The sequence below is a fragment of the Sminthopsis crassicaudata genome, chromosome 2 (genome assembly GCF_048593235.1).
Source record: "Sminthopsis crassicaudata isolate SCR6 chromosome 2, ASM4859323v1, whole genome shotgun sequence".
Taxonomy (NCBI): Eukaryota; Metazoa; Chordata; class Mammalia; order Dasyuromorphia; family Dasyuridae; genus Sminthopsis; species Sminthopsis crassicaudata.
This window is the reverse complement of record NC_133618.1, coordinates 331243165-331263914: the sequence shown is the minus strand read 5'-3', so window position 1 is coordinate 331263914 and position 20750 is coordinate 331243165. Positions and strand designations below refer to the sequence as shown.

The 20750-nt window shown below is 33.8% G+C and overlaps 1 protein-coding gene across 1 annotated transcript; it reads right to left on the bottom strand.

Annotated features, from left to right (window-relative positions):
• Window positions 1-1207: 1207 nt before the first annotated feature.
• Window positions 1208-20747, bottom strand: CHURC1 (churchill domain containing 1). Its single transcript, XM_074290393.1, has 4 exons — window positions 20634-20747; window positions 9804-9939; window positions 6123-6193; window positions 1208-1896 (listed from the first exon to the last, which is right to left on the bottom strand). The coding sequence occupies exons 1-4, from the start codon at window positions 20670-20672 to the stop codon at window positions 1804-1806; spliced, it is 339 nt and encodes a 112-aa protein (XP_074146494.1). The 5' UTR covers window positions 20673-20747; the 3' UTR covers window positions 1208-1803.
• Between the last annotated feature and the right edge of the window lie 3 nt (window positions 20748-20750).

Here is a 20750-nt window from a genome sequence, read left to right as displayed (position 1 = left end):
ATCCTATTATCTTCACTGACAAATATTCTCATCATTATAAGAAACAAAGAATAAGTGATTTCTCTTCATTCACAAAGCATGACTGAGAATTGGAGTGAATCTGAAATAAGCTCCAATGCCCAATTCTACTTTATCACTAAAAAAAAAAAAAAAAAAAGCATATTGAAATGCATTTGAACCCCCAAGACTAGGAGTTGCCAATTTATTTCCTTTCCTTTCATTTTTCAGTCCCCAAAACAAAATAATCCAGAGATTTTACCTTGATTATCCCTTTCACCTTGGTAGAAGACAAAGCAGATTACAGAATATTTAGAGATATAAGAAATCTTAGAGATAATTTAGCATAATTTCCTCATTTGCAAGAGGTGAAAAAATGAGGTTCAGAAAATATGTGATTTGCCTAAGGCCACAAAATTACTAAGGGATGGAGCCAAGACTTGAATACAGGTCTCTGGATTTGATTTCAATGTTCTTTTCACTATAACAAGTTTCCATTAAAAAAGCTTGGTTCAAGAGGTTTTCTATCAGACCTATTGCACTGAATAATGTTAAAATAATAATAATACGAAAATCTGTTCTAACTTGATAAAAGTGCATTTTGTATTACTTTAGAAGCACATAACAAGAAGACTGAAACACCATATCATGATTGACTTGATATTAGAGAAACATAACAGGAGCTTATGCTTCAATTTAAAAAATAAATATAATCCAGAACAAAAATACTTTATAAAGATAAAGCTGAAATGAAGAACATCTTCCTCCTAAGCCCTGAATGACTAATTTGGGCTTGGCAGAAAATTCTAAACAGTCAATAGGACTGGTTTTGATTTACCAAGTTTAAAAAAAAAAGTCTTGCTAGATTTTTAATGGAGAATTTTCTCTGCTGCTGAGGATGAATGTTATCAAATGGCTGCTATACTGGGGTCAGATATAGGTATGTAGCAAAGTGCAAACATTTTCCAAGAATAAAACAACAGCTTGTTACTATTTAGTTACAGGATTTCCATGAGTGCAATCACTGGTATTTTAAATTTCCCAAACTCACCAAAGACTTGATTGCTGAAATGAAAACAATGGAAAGTCCTCTCCCTGGTATTAACAGTTTAGAATTTTCATCACTTTTAAATATTAAAAGGTATGGTTTGGTATTACCAAGTCTTTCACATATGTAAGTTTTTTAAAAAATGTACAAAAGATCATATGATTAAAGATTTAGCAAGGACTTTATTTTACAGATGGGAAAATTGGGGCCTAGAGATTAACTAACTTGTCCATGGTCATACAGAAAGTACAGGCCCAGGACTCTTGATTCCAAATCCAATATCTGTAGAATGCTTTTATAGTTTTTAAAGTATAATCACATACATAATTTCATAGCAATCTGCATAATCCTATAAGATAGGTAGAACAAGAGTTATCATTTCTGTTTTACAGATGAGAAACCGGAGGCTTGGAAAAGTGACTCAAGTTCCCAAATAGTACACAGTGAATAGGCCTATAACATGTTTTCTGATTTTCAGGCCAGTTTTTATTCCATTACAAAAAGAGAGACATTTAATTCCTCCTCAAAAGATACACGTTTGGGCAATTTAAGTCATTTTATTTCTCCCAGAGACATGCAGCTACTAGTACCATTCTGACTCCAGTGATGTCAACAGGAGGCTCGGTCAGGGATTCAGCTCTAGGGAGGAACACCTCCTTGGAACATTTTTTTAATAGCCACTTCTGAACTTTGAAAAAAGTGAACCATTTGAACTGAAAATAAAATGTGAAACTATTAGGTGAAATAGTTGTCCATGTTCAAAACAGTGGAGCCATCTGTCGGGGGTCATCAGGGAGGACACTGATGGAATCTTCTGCTTTGCCACATAAGAGACACAGCATGGTATATTCCTAGAACAAGACAAAGTGCATATTTACTCTTGGAAAACTCAAGGCTCATATTATAGCTTTGATTCTGTTTTGTAAGAGTTTTTACCTGCATAATGGCATAAACATGCTTTCTATTTAAGTTTCTTCCAAAAACATCAGTACTACCTTAATTTTATGCCACTTTGTATCTTCAGAGCTTTTCATATAAAGTAAACAGTTTGAGGTTTGAGTTGGCCTCAACAAGTTACATATAAGTGACCAAGGATGTGGCAAAGGGTTGAGTGGAGAGTGAGAATCTACCTTTGAATTCAGGACCTTTTGTTTTTTCAATACAACTTATAAACATGTAGAAAAGAGTGTGTAAAAAGAGATACAAAGCAAAGTCAAGCCAAGAAGTATTTATTAAGTAGTTACTATGTGCCAAGCACTGTGCTAATTTTGGGGATACAAGGAAAAGCAAAAATAATCTTTGCCCACAAGGGGCTCATAATCTAATAAGAGAGATAAAATGTTAACAACTAAGTACATAAATAAGTTATATTTAAGATAAACTGGAAGTGATCTTAGAAGGAAGGCACTAACATTAAAGGAAACCAGAAAAGGCTTTTTGCAGAAGGTAGAATTTTAATTGAAACTTGAAGGAAACCAGGAAAGTCAGAAGGTGAATACTTGTTGATTAAAGTGCGAGAACAAAGAACATTTTATAAAGGATGTAATATATGAGATGATTTACAGGATGGGCTGGATTTCAAAAGGGAGAGACAGGAGGAGTGAAAGACATTCTAAGTATCCTAAGGAATAGAATAAACAAGGGCAGAAAACTCTAGACACGTAAAACACTGAATAATCTAGTTTGGCTAAAGCATGTAGGAGCATGAAGAAGAAAAGCTAGATAGGTAGCTTGGAGTCAGACTATGAAGGGCCTTTAATTTGAAGCTGAGAATGAACTTTCTTTAGGAAGAGTCTCCTGAAGGGTTTTGGACACAGGATGGACACTACTGGTTGTGTATATAAGAAAGATGAATCTGTTAATGGTATAAAGAAATGGTATAGAAAGGTATATCTGACAATGGACAACTGGTCATGAAGTTATTAAAACAGTCCAGATAAGAGGTCTTTAAATAGAGTGATGTCAGAAGGAACAGAAACAAAGGTACTCATGTGAGAGAAATGATTACAAATAACCAATGAGTTGGGGAGATCCTTTCCCTAAAGTCCTGATTTTAAAAAGCTCTGTTTCTTGAAAGATATTGCTGTTGATAAGATTGAACTAGCCTTCTTGCTCAAGACCCTACCAAGGTGGAGCCATCATTGTGTTCTGCTCAGGCTTGGATAGGGCATAAATTCTTTGAACAGACTGCCCAGAGAGGGTGGTAGTCTAGATATAGAGATAGTCTCTTAGTCCAAGAGTGAGATGATATCATTCTGAGTCCCTCACTGTAAAATTCTTTCTCTCATTAATTGTTAACCAAAGAACATAGAAGCCTTGAGCCAAGGCTCCAAGCTAAATGACCATCCTTTTATTAATAAAAGTGCTGGGGTTTATTAATAAAATGATTAAATTACCCAGAAACTGTCTCTCAAACTGTTTCTTTTTAATCATGACAGATGGAAGATATATTGTAGAAGCAGAATCAACAGGACCCGGCATTTGATCAGATATAGGAAGTGTGAAAACATGAGTGGCTGGGTGGATAACAGTGTCACTGAATCAATCTACCAATAAATGTTTACTAGGCAATATAAAACAAAAAAGTGCTTCTTCTCCTTAAGAAGCATATAAGCAGTTTTTTAAAAAATGCACATGAAATAATTAAGAATAAATTATATGATACTGATATTGCAAAAGAAATTTGGAGAATGCAACTATTATAATGGACAGAGGAAAAATTCTGGGATGTGGTTCAGATGTAATAATCAGAAAAATATGAGCCCTTCCATCATTAAACTGAAATTACATGCTGCTGAAAAACCACCAAAATCAAATTTCGATAAGTCAGCACACAAAATGAGGTATAGAGTCTTAATTTTAAAACTGGAAGAGACCTTGGAGATCATCTTTACAGATTTTTAGAAGTGCTTATTTTATAGATTAGAAAGGTTAAATGATTTTCCTAAGGTCACACAGGTGGTAAGTAATAGAGATAAGATTTGAACCTAAGTCCTTAGACTTCAAAGATAGCATTCTATCCATTAGTGACATGCAAACTATCTTCACATATCTGAAGGGCAGTCACAAGGAAGAGAGATTAGCTCTGTTCTGTTTGGCACCACAAGGTAGATAGGAAAAAAGGAAAAAGAAGTGAAGGGCAAATTTAGGCTTGGTGTCAGAAAAAACTTGCTAACAATTATAGCTGTTCAAAAGTAAAAGTGGCTACTCTGAAAATATCAAGTTCCCCAGTCTGGGAGATCTTTCAGCAAAGGAAAGACAATCATTGGTGAGTATAAGGTAGAGGGAATTCTTTTTTGAGTAAAGATGGATCAGATGGGAACCGAAGTCCCTTCAAACTGCAAAACTCTAATTCTGTAAAGAAGATATTAAGGGTGTAAGTGTAAGCACTAGTTAGCAGACCTCTTTAGTGAATCTGTGAAGAACTTTCCTGTAAAGTGAAATGAACAATCTTCCTAATGATAGATTTTATAAGTTTTCACATGTATTGTTTGTTAAAAGCAAAGCAAATAGATTTTATAAGTTTTCACATGTATTGTTTGTTAAAAGCAAAGCAAATCTGCTTTTCTGGACCTAATTTAAGCCTAACACTTGTTCCAAAAATAAGACACTGATTTTTGCTTATTCAGCTATAAATGTCAGGTTATGGAATTTTCTATCTTGCTTTTATTAGAAATAAGACTGCGTTGCACCTTCTTGAGTAGATTCTTTATCACAACTTCAGATTTAACATGCAGATACAGTAATGGCAGAGGCCAATACTAAAACTACAATACTGGTCCATGATAGCCAGACAAATTAAAAAAAAAATACGTTAACAGTCACATGAACAGGCCTAATGTAATATTTTTCACATATAACACAAAGACAGCAATCCTAGCTAATGAGCATTAGGCCATATGCTTTGACTTGGTTTTCCAGTGTGAATAGTTTGGTGCAGATTCATTTACATCCAAAGTTCTCCTTTCAATTAGACATAAAAATGCAGGTAGGAAGGAGAAATGTTTTTTTTTTTTTTTAATCTCAGGATTATCAGTCTGGTAAAGACTATGGATTCCTCAGAATAATATTTTTAAATAATTGAAAGAAAGCATATATCAGTTCAAGATTAGTGAAAATAAAAGATGCAATTTTTTTTCCAACCAAATTCACAGACTCCAGATTAAGAAAGCTTAGAGAGCATGCACATAAAATTTGTACACATGATACTGATGAGAAGAACTGCCATGTTGGATAACAAGATTGGGAAACCAAAAAATTTTAATAGGCTAGAGCAATGGGGAAAATATAACAAAATGAAATTTAATAAGGGTAAATGTTAAATCCAATATAAGTAAAAAACAAATCAATGACATATCAAGGGAAAGAGGAATGGTTAAAACATTCCATTTAAAAAAAGGACCCTGGAGGTTTAGGGAATTAAAAACTTGTGGTAGCAATGAAACATAGCAACTAAAAAAGTCATTTTGTCCTTATTTGCATTAATATAAATATCATGTTTAGAATGAGAGAGATTATAATCCTGTTCTAATCTGTTTATAGTAATATATATGTTAGAAAGTTTATTGTTAAGTTAAAGAACACAAAGAGAAGGAAGACCAGAATGTTGTTATGACTTATAATGAAGTTTTAAGAGGATTAAACATAAAAAAGTGTGGAGAAGAGTAAACTCAAGGTGGACATCATAATAATTTTTAAGCAGCTAAAGGGCTGCCATGATGGAAAGGGACTGGGCTGGTTTTACCTGGTTCTAAAAGTCTAAAACAGGACTAATAGATGGGAACTGAAGAGAGCTATTTTAAACAATTACAAATCAGAGTTGTACAAAAGTATAATGGGAGGCTTCAGAAGATAATCAATTCTTTAGTATTCTAGGTCTTCAAGTAAAAGGTAAACAATTACATTTGGAGATGATAACAGAGAAGATTTCTGCTCAGGAGTGTATGGGACTATGTACTTTCTGAGGCTGCCTAAGATTTGGTGAATCTCTGATTCTTGTTATTAGAATCTTTTAAGTACTGTGCCTAGGTTTTTATACAGTTGTTTTTTTTTAATTCCAAAGATTTAAGATATTTACCTGGTATTCATCCATGACACTGAATGTATACTCATGCCTGGCTACTATGTGATGACAATTCTTACACACATCTGTAAGACAAATGGGGAAAATGACACATTTCATTCACCTTAGAATAGTAGTATTTTTCTCTTTACATGGCAATTGTTTTAAAAGAATCTTAGCTCTAATTATTTTGTGAAATGTAAGCAATTTTATTATATCTACCTTCATTTATTTATTTGTTTTTATTAAAGCTTTTTATTTTAAAAACATATGCATGGATAATTTTTTAACATTGACCCTTGCAAAATTTTGTGTTCCAATTCCCCCTTCCCCCTACCATCTTCCCTAGATAGCAAGTAATCTAATATATGTTAAGCATGGTAAAAATATGTTAAATCCAATTTATGCATACAATATTTATACAATTATCTTGCTGCACAAGAAAAATCAAATCAAACTGGAAAAAAATGAGAAAGAAAATAAAATGCAAGCAAATAACAATAAAAAGAATGAAAATGCTATGTTGTAATCTACACTCAGTTCCCACATTCCTCTCTCTGTATGTAGATGGCTCTCTTCATCACAAGATCACTGAAACTGGCTTGAATTATCTCATTGATGAAAAGAGCAACATCCATCAGACTTGATCATCATATAATCTTCTGGTTGCCATGTACAATGTATTAAAAACAAACAAACAAATACATATTATTATACTATTTTACAACGAAAGAATTGAAATCGTATCCTGAAAGTATATAAAATTCCAATTTAATTAATAGTAATTTTGAGCATTTTTTCCGTAGTTTTAGAAATGGTTTTAATTTCTTCATCTGAAAATTGTTCATATCCTTTGACCATTTATCAACAGGGGAATGGTTTGCATTTTTATAAATTTGAGTCAGTTTTCTAATATTTTAGAAATGAGTCCTTTATCAGAAAGACTGGCTGTAAAAAATTTTTTTACCCATTTTTCTATTTCCCTTCTAATTTTGGCTACATTGGTTTTGTTTATGCAAAACCTTTTTAATTTAATGTATTCAAAATTATCCATTTTGCATTTTATTACTTTTAATTAAAATTTACTTGTATAAATAAAACCTATTCAGCCAAGAATAGAAGGAATGCAGAAAATGGGGGGGGGAGAGGAATTAAATAAGCAATTTTTCAGACAGGATGTGTTTAGGTTGGAATAATGATAAGATGGTTGATTTAGAAAGACTTGGACTTTTTTTTTTTTAATTTTTTTTTTAATTCATTTTTCCAAATTATCCCCTCCCTCCCTCCACTCCCTCCCAAGACTTGGACTTATGAAGAAAGATACTATCTACCTTCAGAGAAGCAGATGACAAGTAGAACTAACCACAGAGTGATGTTAAAAATATGGGTATGAGTTTATATGTGCATTTATGTCTATGGAGATAAATGTCTATGTGTATACATATGTGTTTCTGTGTATGTGTTTGTATCTCCATGCTTAATTGTAGCCTTCTTTAAGGCAGTGAGAGGGATAGGGATAAAGTAAAAAGTACACAGCAGAAAATAAAAGAAAATCTACAAGGAAGCAAAGAAAAGTTGACACAGATGTGAATATTTATTATATAGGCCTTCTTGTAATGAAAATTTCTTTTATATTGAATCCTCTTTTCTGTTCTGAATCCTATCATGTTCTCTGTGTACATGGAATTTTTTTTTCCCTTTTCCCATTATGTATTTAAGTTTAAAGTAAAATACTCATGTCTGGCTACTATGTGATAACAATTCTTCCATCCCTCCAAAAAGAGGGTAACTAAACTCTAAGATAACTAAAGGTAAGGTAACTAAATCTCTGCGATGAACTAATCAGGACTAGTCAGAATTAGGGGTGGATAAATAAGATTTACTTCAGACATTTAAAGTGAATTTAGTGGTTAAAAAAAAGTTTAAAAGATACAAAAAGGAAAAGGAAAGTTTTTTTTTAAAATTGTGCTGCCTTATCAATATTGCCTGGTTCTATTTTAAAGGGATGCTATCCATCCCTCTTCACCCCCAAATTCTTTATTGAGAGAATATCCCACTTATTCCAATTATCTGATTCTAGGATAAAGAAGCTGGAAATTAGCCTCCCAAAAAGGCTTCAGTAAGTAAAAGGATTATCCTGAAATTCATGTGGTAAATTCATATACTTGACTGAGATGAGAGATCCTATGACCCTCATTTTGAGATTTTTTTTTCACTTTATACATAATTTTAATAAGTGAAGTTATTTGGTTTTCTTTAAAATTTGGTTTCCCATGGTATATGAATATTATGGAATATTATTGTTCTGTAAGAAATGACCAACAGGATGATTTCAGAAAGGCCTGGAGAGATTTACATGAACTGATGCTGAGTGAAATGAGTAGGATCAGGAGATCATTGTATAATTCAACAACAATACTATATGATGATCAATTCTGATGGATGTGGCCATTTTCAACAATGAGATGAACCAAATCAGTTCCAATAGAGCAGTAATGAACTGAACCAGCTACACCCAGCAAAACAACTCTGGGAAATGACTATGAATCACTACATAGAATTCCCAATCCCTCTAATTTTGTCCACTTGCATTTTGGATTTCCTTCACAAGCTAATTGTACACTATTTCAAAGTCCGATTCTTTTTGTACAGCAAAACCACTGTTTGAACATGTATACATATATTGTATTTAATTTATTCTTTAACATATGTAACATGAATTGGTCAACCTGCCATCTTGGGGGGGGAAGCAGGGGAAAAATTAGAACAAAAGGCTTGGCAATTGTCAATGTTGTAAAATTACCCATGCATATATCTAGTAAATAAAAACTATTAAAATATTGAAAAAAAATTTTGGTCAGATCAGTTGAGGATAATGAGATCCTACTACAAGCAGGTGCATTGACAGTTCAAGAAAAGGAAGATAACAGAAAAACTTAAAAGGAATTAATAAGAATTCAAAAAGCACAGCAACCTGGAGCAGTAAATACAACAATATAGCACCATTACCAGCTAATCTGTAACTAAGGTCAGAAGAAAATAAATAAATTATGAGTCAAAATCAATCAATCAATAAAATAAAATAATGCCCTTCTATTCTAAGAGCAAAATGTGCTTAAGACAGTAAATGAAAATTTTATGCTTTCTGTCCCCTCAATTTTGACTCTACCGGCAAATATCTCATCTGTCTTAGGTTTGTGAAGATTTCAATGATCTGGGAAATCCTCTCATGTAGAATCAATCAATCAACAAATATTTATTAAAGTACCTACTATATCTCAGGCACTGTGCTACAGGTTGGACATTAAAAAAAAAAAAAAAAGAAAAGAAACAATCCTTACTGTCAATGAGCTTATAGTCTATTAAATAATAATAGCAGCTCACATTTAGATAGTTCTCTACAGTTTTCAGAGTGCTTTCCTTACAACAATCCTGGAGGCAAACAGTATTTTATAGGTGAGAAACTGAGATTCATAGAAGTTCAATGACATGCAGCTGGTCAGTCAGAACTCAAATGAAGTTTTGTTCCTGTGTTTTTTTCACTATTGAGCTTTTAGTGTATTTTTTCTTAAAAAGATTAAAAAGTTAACAAAGCACTTCACACAACACAAAAATTTAAACCTAAAGTCCTATTTACTTATCAGTTAAATTAAACAACAAATAGTCCACTAATCAAGAAACACAAAGCCTGCTTACGATCATAGGTAACTATTTCTTCTCCATCTTCCTCTTTCATGGATTTGTTTGCAATCAGCATAAAGTCCCGTTTATTGCACATTGCACAGCCTATGTAGTTCAGCAAAAAAGACCCATTCTCCAGGCAGGTGTTACCCTAAAAAAAAAAAATTAAAACAAGAATATAGTCTTTTAAATCCACAGTATTATCGCATTTAGATATAATATTTTAAATAAGACTAAAACATTTTCACTACAAAATTACTAATGAAAAATTTCGATGAACATGGAGACAAAACTTTCAGAAAAACCCATGACTCAAATTTGCTCTTTTGAAGAAAGTACAACATTCCAAAAAGATCCAAGACCCTCTTTATCAAATTGGAGTTCAGATGATTAGCCTTCCAAGTGGCTAAAAGATGCAGTGAGAGAATACCAATTATATCTTGCCACAGATCAAATATCATACTATATTGCCTGTGTGACCTTAATAATATAACCTTTCTGAGTCTCACTGAAAAATGAGGGGATTGGAATATTGATCTCTAAGGGCCTTTCCTGTCCTGAATCCTTGATAGTATAAGCTTAAAAAAAAAAAAAAAGTCACTAAAAATGAAACACACATTTAATACTCTATAATATTAATGGAGCCAATTCTAAAGAATTAACTAAAAAAATACTTGAAATAATTAAAAACTTTAGCAAAGTTGCAAGATACAAAATAAATCCACATAAATCATCATCATTTCTATATATTCCTGAAGTCTAACAAGAAGACACAGAAAAACAACTTCCATTTAAACTAGGTTACATAAAATACTTGGGAGTCAATCTGCCAAAATAAACCCAGGAATTATATGAAGACAACTACAAAACACTTCTCACACAAATGAAGTCACATCTAAACAATTGGAAAAATATTAACGAATACAGATAAATCTAAATCTATTTATTCAGTACCACACAATCAAATTAACAAAAATTTTTTACAGAATTTTTTACAAAATTTATCTGGAAGAACAAAAGATCAAGGATATTAAGACAATCAGTAAAAAATGATGTGAAAGTCATATCATATCTCAAATTGTATTATATAGTGGTAATCATCAAAACAATCTGGTATTGGCTAAGAAATAAAGTGGTAGATCACTGGACAGACTAGATACACAATACATTATAGTAAGTGCTCATAGTAATCTAGTATATGATAAAAATCCAAGCTTTCAGAATAAAAATTCATTTTCTTACACTCTACAAGATCAAAATAGGTACATGATTTACACAGCATGGAATAGTTTATTTTTGGATAAAGGAAGAATTTAGGACCAAAGAAAATATAGAGAGCATTTAGAAATGTAAAATAATTTTGATTATATATAAAATTAAAAACTTTACACAAACAAAACCAATGCAACCAAAAATGAAAAGGAAATGCATAAAATCAAGGGAAAACTTCACAACAAGTATCTATGATAAAGGACTTCTTTCCCAAATATATAAACAGTCAAATTATTAAAATACAAGTCATTCCTCAATAAATAGATGGTCAAAGAATAAAAATATTCAGTTTTCAGATAAAGAAATCAAAGTCATCTTTACTCATATGAAACAATGCTACAAATCACTTGGTTAGAGAAATACAAATTAAAACAACTACTACTTCACACCTATCTGATTGGCTGATATGACAAAAAAGGAAAATGTTGGAGGGGATTTGGGAAAACCAGGACACTAATGAACTTCTAATAAGGGGTAAAGGAGTCCAATTGTTCTGGAGAACAATTTGGAACTATGGTAAAATTGGTGGTAGTAATAGGCAGGGAATGTATGTGATTCTTTAAGATTTGCAGAGTGTTTTACACACATTGGCTCATATGATCCTTACAACTATGTGAGTTAGATAATATTATTCCCTTTTAGAATCTTTTTTTCCTTAGATTCCTTTTATTTCTTCAAGAAGCAATTTAAACACCTCTTTCTACATAAAACTCTTCCTCATTCCTGTTACCCCTTATACATATCTTCCCCAATAAAATGCAAGTTCCTTAAGAATAGGGGTGGCAGTTTGTTTAGTAATATTCCAATTGTGTAGTACAGTTTTTGATACCCAAGAGATGAGTAATAAATGCTTGTTAGTGACTTTAGAGATAGGGAAATTGAGGCTGTTCGAGGTGAAGTGGTCATATGGCTGTGTCTAAGTCTGATATAGTATCCAAAGCCTGGTCTTCCCTGACTCAAATCCAGGGTATTACCCACTCTGCCATGCCTTCTAATTGTATTTGTATGGTATTCAGCTGAACTTTAGAGTAATTCCTCTTAGTTCTTAATATAATCATAATTCAGCCAAATATGATTCATGGACCAAAAAACGTTTCCAACTGTAGCTGATGATTTGTAGGGGAAAGATAACAAGATTATAATCCATGAAATAGGATACAAATACAAAACAGAAGAAAGTTTGTTTGATCTTTATAACATTATTTGTAGTAATGCTTCATAAAAACAGCATGGTCCAGTGGAAAAAACACGAGTGTTAGAGTGCTAGAAACTAGTTCCAATTTTGCCACTAGCTGTGTAATATCAGAAAAAAGTCATAGCCTCTTCTGGGTTTGTTCCTACAACAGAGAAATTAGGATTTGTAAACCAGAGCATATCTAAGGTCCCTTCTACTTTGGAGTCTATAAAAATGATCAAAAAACTATATACAAGTTGATACCCTACAAGAATTTTTGTTATTCAGTCATGTCCAATTCTTTGCGACCTCATTTGGGTTTTGGGGTTTTTTTGGTTTGCTTTTTTTTTTTTTTTTGGCAAAAATACTTAAGTAATCTGCCATTTCCTTCTCCAGTTCATTTTACAGATGAGGTAACCGAGGCAAACAGGATGAAATGACTTGCCAGGGTCATAGAGGTAGTATGTGGTCTAAGGTTAGATTTGAACTCAGTGAAAGATGTTTTCCTGATTCCAAGCTGATATTCTTATCTACTATGCCACCTAGCTATCCCTCAAATTATATAATATATCCCTCAAATTAAAATATAATTATGTTACATTTATAAGAAATAAGATTCATGACTTCTCAGATTAGACATAGCCCTGCATTCTGTTAAAAATATGCCTGTGGCAGGAACTGGAAACTGAGTGGATGCTCATCAATTGGAGAATGGCTGAATAAATTGTGGTATACACCCAGCGAAAGAACTCTGGGAGATGACTATGAACCACTACATAGAATTCCCAATACCCCTATTTTTGTCCACCTGCATTTTTAATTTCCTTCACAGGAATTGTACACTATTTCAAAGCCGATTCTTTTTGTACAGCAAAATGACTGTTGGACATGTATACATATATTGTATTTAATTTATACTTTAACATATGTAACATGCATTGGTCAACCTGCCATCTGGGGGAGGGGGAGTGAGGGGAAGGAGGGAAACAAAAGGCTTGGCAATTGTCAGTGCTATAAAATTATCCATGCATATATCTTGTAAATAAAAAACTAATAATAAAAAAAAATATGCCTGTGGAACCCAAGTTCTAGTAGGTTCTTTTTTTTTTTTTTTTTTTGAGAAACATAATAAACTTTAAAAATCTTAATTTTTTACATTCCTCTATGGACAGATGAAACAAATAATTCTTAAACATCAGTATTATTAGTCAGTTCCAATAGACTTATGATGGACAGAGCCATCTGCATCCAGAAAGATGACTGAGGAGACTGAATATGGATCACAATATAGTATTTTCATCTTTTTTTGTGGTTTGCTTGCTTGAAAGAGATCAAATGAAAAGGATATATATGTACAAAAAGTTTATAGCAGTACTTTTTCTTTTGAAAAAAATTGAAAAGGATGCTCATCATTTGGGGAATGACTAAACAAATTGAGGCAAATCAATGTGATCGAGTAATATTGTGCTTTAAAAAAAATGAAAAGATTTCAGAAATACATGAAAAACCTGTATGAACTAGTACAAAGAGAAATTAGCAAAACTAGAATACTTTTGTTTAAAATGAGTATTACTGTAATAATAGTGAACATTTTCTGGTAAGTTCTATAAGCCAAGATGTAGCTAAATTTGAAAAAGCTCATCAGCAGGTGATTTTTTTTTTCTTTTGGTGAAAAGAATTATGAAAAAGATCTCTTTTCACATAAGTGAAACCAATGAAATCATAGATCTTTTGAAGTATAATCTGTACAGTACTCTACAGTTTATACTTGTATGTATATTTTTTTAAGTCTCACAACAATTCTGGGAAAGATTTTACAGATGAGAAAGTTAAATAACAGTCATATGGTTACCAAGTAAACAAACCACTCCTGTAACTGTCTTATTCCTAGTTCAATGCTATTTCCAATACAAAAATGCTATTTTCTCACAGTTGCCACTGTAAAGGTATCTGTGATCTTACCACAAAATGGATCTCTTTATAAAATGCAAGCTTCAGGAACCGGCATAATGGAAGAAAAGATATACAATCTAACTTTTGTGTTATTAAAAAAACCAAGTGTTTGGAATAGCTGAATATAAATGTACCATACAGATTCCAGAGTTGGCTTTTGAGCTCCAAATCACTGAAAACAGTGAAGATAAGCTACAAGGGACCTTTGTCAATGAGTCCTCCATATGATGAATAGCTGCAATCATCAGACTTTTGAGAATGTGGATTTAAATATACAGAATTACAGGGTTTCTTTATACTGGGAGGAAAAAAGAAAACATCAATTCCACAATAATATGTAGCCTACTACAACAATAGTTTCAAAATATTAGCAGAAACACATTAATAAGGTTTAAAAATAAATTTCAATTATGTTAATAAGTACACTTGGGAAATGTAGTTAAGTTGTATTTGAATTGAAAAAATATGTACATTTGCTGTGAGGAATGCCTATCCTTCACTCCTGACCCAGAAAGAATGTTGTGATAAGAAGTGACACAATTCACAATATATTACAGAAAAATTAATTTCAGGAATTTATGGTAATTCTGAAAGGAACTGTACTGAATTTATTTGGTTAAGAAAATTTTAGAAGATAATCTTTTTTTATTTTTTTTAACTTTTCAAAATATATGCAGTTTTCAATATTCACCTTGCAAAACCTTGTGTTCCAAATTTTTATCTTCCCCCACCTCTTCCCTTAGACAGCAAGTAACCCAATATATGTTAAACATATGCAATTCTTCTATACCTATTTCCACAATTATCATGTTGCATAAGAAAAGTCAGACCAAAATGAGAAAGAAAACAAAAAGCAAGCAAACAACAAATAAAAACGTGAAAATACTTTGTTGAGATCCATATTCAGTTCTTACAGTCCTCTTTCTGGATACAGATTGATAATAAGTTTTAAGCAAAATATTTGAGTACTTATGTATTGAAAGTCATTTATCGGTATTTTAAGAAATTTTATTAGACTATAGTTTGAATGAAGAAACATTGTTAGCCTAATATAACTTACTGCATATGGAGATTATGAAAATAATAAAACTATTTAAAATATTTTTATATGTAAAATCACTTTTTACTACTTAAGTTTGACTTCTCTAGTTAAAATTAATGAGATTTTAATGAATATTCTTGCATCGCTGAATAGTTTAAACCAAAGAATGGACATGATTGGCATCCTAGTTTCAATTCTGGATTACTTTGGAAAAGATTTTGTTAGTCTCAAATGATGTACTAATACAATAGTTTTAGAAAATAGTACAAATTAGATTCAGTTGTGTTTCAAACTAATTCATTAGACTAATTTCTGAGGGAAGAAAGGTTTTTGAGTTCAGAAAAAAAATTGGGTTTTGCAAATTAATACTGTCCATTCTCATATTTGGTTCATGATTCTGTTCAAGAACTCATTGTAAACACATCACCATCTGTACTGAATTCAGGCCAACTGGCTGCTTGTCTATGAAATGCAACCACCACAAACCTCCAGACATCTGTACATATCCAAAAGAGAAACATCTAAATATTGTACATATTGGCAGTCTGAATTAGCAGCTACCTACATATGCCAGATTTATAATGAGACTAACTCATTATCCCCTCCCTAGATAACATTTTCTTTTCTTTTTCTTTTTTTTCCCCCCGAGGCTGGGGTTAAGTGACTTGCCCAGGGTCATACTGCTAGGAAGTGTTAAGTGTCTGAGACCAAATTTGAACTCAGGTCCTCCTGAATTCAAGGCTGGTGCTCTATCCACTGCGCCACCTAGCTGCTCCCTTAGATAACATTTTCAATCTCTCCCTCCCCACTAATTCCTTCCCTTTGACCTTTACATATACAACTAGGTCTCTTTTATCCAAATAAGACTTTCCCTTGATATAACTCCATATTCCCATCATTAAACCACTGTCTTTCCTTCCTCCTTTCCTCGAATACTAATCATCTCTTATATATAAGTAATTTATATCTGCTGCCTCTATTTCCTCAATATGAATGCCTTCTTTTACCTTCAATCTGTCTTCTTTACTCTGTTGAAATTATGCTATTCCAAGTCTTATGTAACCTCCTTGTCAAACTCAAAGGCTTCTCAGCTGTCAAGATCTGGTACTTGAAAATCCCTCACTATAGCCTCCAGCCTCTCTATCACTCACTCCAACTCTATATCCATTTCTTGATCTTAGGTGCCCTAATATTATAATCGGCTAGTCTGCTTTCTTGCCTCCATTACAGCCTAACTCTATGGCTTGCCACTATAATGTTTCACAATCTAGAATATCTTACTCTCCTCACTTTCTGTCATTCTCTATTTTTGAATCTTTGTTTTTTGATAATCTCAGATGGTGGCATCTAATTTAACTGCTCTTGCTCTGTGGCTGCTGAGTGGAATTTGGAAGTAAAGAAATCAAATTGATTTTACCTGCTGTTGTTATTTGTCTTTCATTTTCAAAGAGGATCAATGACACCACTGAGTAACGTCTTAAGTGAAGCAGAGTTATCCACAAAATCATCAGCCTCACTCTTTTTTCCAGAATCATCAAAGTCCAGTGGCAGGACAGTCAGGATGACCTTGGTGTGTTTGATATCTAAATTCTAAGCACTTCCTTTAGCTACCCTGAGAACAACTGTTCTCATCCACCCATTCTGCTTCACAAGAAAAATCAGTCTTCACATGCTTGGCATAAATACTTGCAAACTCACCAATAGGTTTGTGACCCATCAGTTACCCTCAATCTGGTTTAGCCTGTCTGCTGAGAGGGTTTACCGAGGGTTGGGTGCTACTTTCTAGGAGCCACAGGCGAATTGAGAACCAGGTGGACATCAAAGGTAGCCCTGGAAAAGGCTTGGCAAGCCCTTTCACTAGAGATGCTAGTCCTCCTTGGACACCTCGTATACCCCAGGTTGACTAATTAAAGTTGCAAAGAAACAGTTTGGCTCAGCAAAAGGAAAAACTTTGGAACAGAATTATACAAAAGTGTAATGGGCTGCTTAAGGAGGAAATGGTTCTCTCTCTTTTTTAAGCAGAGTTCATCAAAGCTGGATGACTATTTGTCAGATCTGCTGGAGAGAGGACTCTTTTTCAAGTATATGAGTTGAACTATATGACAGGTACTGAGGGGCTTTCCAACTTTGAAATTGTGTCCCATCTAAAACTTTATTATCTTCCTTAGGACCTACCAGTGCTCTGAACATACCCTGTTGGATTTTGCTCAGTAAACAATTGTAGAAATGAAGGATCCAATTAAATAAACATTTATAAAATGCCTACATTAAGGCCCCTAGCTAGACATTAATGATACAGAATAACTAAGAGGTGAGGGGAATCAAGTCAGCAAAGGCTTTTGGAAAACCTTTCAGCAAGCTGAATCTTGAAAGCTGTTAGTGATTCCATCTCTCACCTTCAAGAGATGAGAAAATAGGATATTTCAAACATGGGGTGAAGGTAGGAGGTAGGGGAATAGCCTGTACAAAGTTACAGAAGTGGAAAATGGAGAACATGTATAATAAGGCACAGCACAGAAACCAGTTCTGTGGGAATATGGAGTGCTTGAGGAATAGAAATATGAAATGTCTGGAAAGGTGAGCTCTTTGCCTATCTCGTTGACTTCTGCTCATGTTCGTAAGGTTATAAATTAAATTTTTTTTAAGCTAGAAGTTCTTCTGAATCAGGATCAGGAAACTGAAGTCCATAAAGGTTAAATAACTTGAACAAGGTCACACAGGCAGTGAAGGAGTCAAAATATTAATCCATCAGGAGGTTCAAAGGATCAGAGTCCAAACTCTCATTTTATAGTTGAAAAACTAAAGCCCAAGAAATTTTATATTTATGCTATGTAAATGTATTATAGGATTTTCCTATAATTATCTCATCTGTTTTTCATAACAACTAGAAGACTAGATAGTGCTAACTATCCCATTTTACATATCAGGTGATTGATAATGAGACAGATCTAAGTTCATATTTACTAATAGCAGAAATAACATTAGAACCTAAATTTTTTGAATCCTTATTTAGATATTCTTTGCCCTATGGCCACAAAGGATCTTAAATGTTATGGGCCAGAACTTGAAACAAGGTACTAAGTGGAATCAAGGAGACAATGGTTAAATCTAGTTTAGCCTTGATTTAATCCTACAACAAATAATGGTTCCTAGTTATATAATAATTGATGTATACTCAGTGTAGAGCATATAAATTAGGACCCTCAGCAAGGAGAGAAGGCAAAAGACTGGGGGAAAAATTCAATTCGATCTTCCTGGTGGCTGGCCTGGACTCCTGCACTTTTCCCCACTAAGACCAAGGCCAGACTGAAAGCCTCTCCAGAAAGCTGCCCAGCCCCAGGAAGGAGATAATAAAGGATCTGGACTATAAGAAAGCTAACCTGGGAGGAAAAGAGACAAGACTTTGAAAGAGATAATAAAGGATTTGGACTTTTAATGACCTGGTTGTACTTGTGGTGATTACTGAACTGAAAGGAAGGCTGCTCCCAGAGACCTCCAGGAAACCAAACTAAGAAAGAGTATATTATATTAAATATTTTTAGATATTCCTCTACATTTAAGAATTGGTCCAAACATAAGATTCCTCAAAACAGAGAACAGGCTTACAATCAAATCTCTTCCAAAAAACAAAACAAACAAACAAACAAACAAAAAAAAAAAACACAAAAAAATTACACAAAACTGCTATAGAAGATATTTACATCAAAGGGATTAAAACATTTTGGAATTGCATTACAATGCTGAACATTTACTTTACTGAACACTTGCCATTGGACAAGGCTGGGCATGGTCCCTGGTTGTGGCCAAAATAGTGGCCGTTGGGGCAGCTAGGTGGCGCAGTGGAAAGAGGACCAGCCTTGAATTCAGGAGGATCCGAATTCAAATCTGATCTCAGACACTTAACACTTCCTAGCTGTGTGACCCTGGTCAAGTCACTTAACCCCAAACTCAAAAAAAAAAAAAAAATAGTGGCCGTTGAGTATCTGTATCTGTCATTTCTTTAGCTATTTAGGGACTAAATTGAAAACCTGTAGCTCTATGTCAAACAGAGGGGGGAGTGGGGAGGGGAGAGAACAAACCCCCTTCCTGCTTCAGGACTGTTCCCAAAGAACCAAGAGTGATTCTATGAAATATGTAATAAAAAATACAAAAACAACAACAAAAAACAAAAACAAAAAATCTGCCTTGATGCTTTAAAACTGGCTTTGATATTATGAAATACTATGAGAGGCGCTTGGATGACCTTTAATCGCGTCTATAAACCTTTCCTATGGTTTTTCTGTATCATATGTATGGATGAAGATTTTAAGACAAGCAAGATGGATATTTGGGGAAAGCAAAATAAAAAAAGATCTATGAAATCTTTGAGATGGGAGGAACCCTAGTAATAAAACAAAATAAGGGATATATACAAGACAGTTGTTGTGAAGTCTGTAAATGCTTCTAACTCTTCCCACCCCTTTTAAAATCCTATAGAACTTTTTTTTTTAAGTTTAAAAAACCTATATAATAGAAGAAAAATTAGAGGAAAGAAAAAAAGAAAAAAATACTAAAGAAGTTAGCATCCCTGCTAAAAATCCAAGATGTTGTAGAACTGTAACTTTTGTAGAATTTAGACTTGAACATCAATCCCCCGTCTCTCTATCAATCACCGTTGGACGTTAATAGCTCACACTTCTACAGTGCTTTAGGGATGACAAAGGACTTTCCTTACAATAACCCTGTGAGGTAGACAAAGCAAGATTACTTTCCATCAGAAGGGATAAGAATACGCATTTACATAGTGCCTACCCATAGGGTTCAATCTGGAATCTAGAGGTCCTGTGCTATCCAGAGAAGTAGGGAAAGGACTCAAGGCAGACAGAGACATCTATTTTGGGGACGTGACCAATGAAGGGGTTTATTTTGCTTGCCCATACATGTTTGCAACAAGGTTTTTGTTTTTCTTTCTTTTTCAAAGACTAAGAAGGAGTGGTGGATTTTTGTTGATTGAAAAAAGAAAGTTAAAGAAAAACTCTGCTGGGAAATCTGGATCAATTCCCCAATAAAATTAATAATTTACAAAAAGCCTGATTGGGAAGGAACAATATAGTGATTGTGGAACAGGACAGAGAATACCGCAGAAACTTTAATCAGACGATAAAGGACCCGCTCTACCTACGCAGGCCCTCAGCTGGCTCCAGAAGCGGGACTATGCCTGATGGGTACCGCCAGGGTAAAGGTCAAGGGCCAAAACATATATACGTCAGCCCACCGGGGCCGACCATCCTTCCTCCCGGGGGTCAGAGCGAGTCTATTTCTACGCTCATAGCTCAGGCAGCCCTTCCTTCCCCATCTACAGAGTAGGAGATATCCGGACTCTAGGCCAGGGGAAACTGAGAAGACCCCATGCCCTGCAGCTCACCCGATTCGGATATTCCTTCTCCACACAATCCCCACACATCCCGGTACGAACAGCGCCCCTCGATCACGGCGCCCAGCTACTTCCGGGACAACGTAAGCTCGCGAGAGCTGAGCGAGG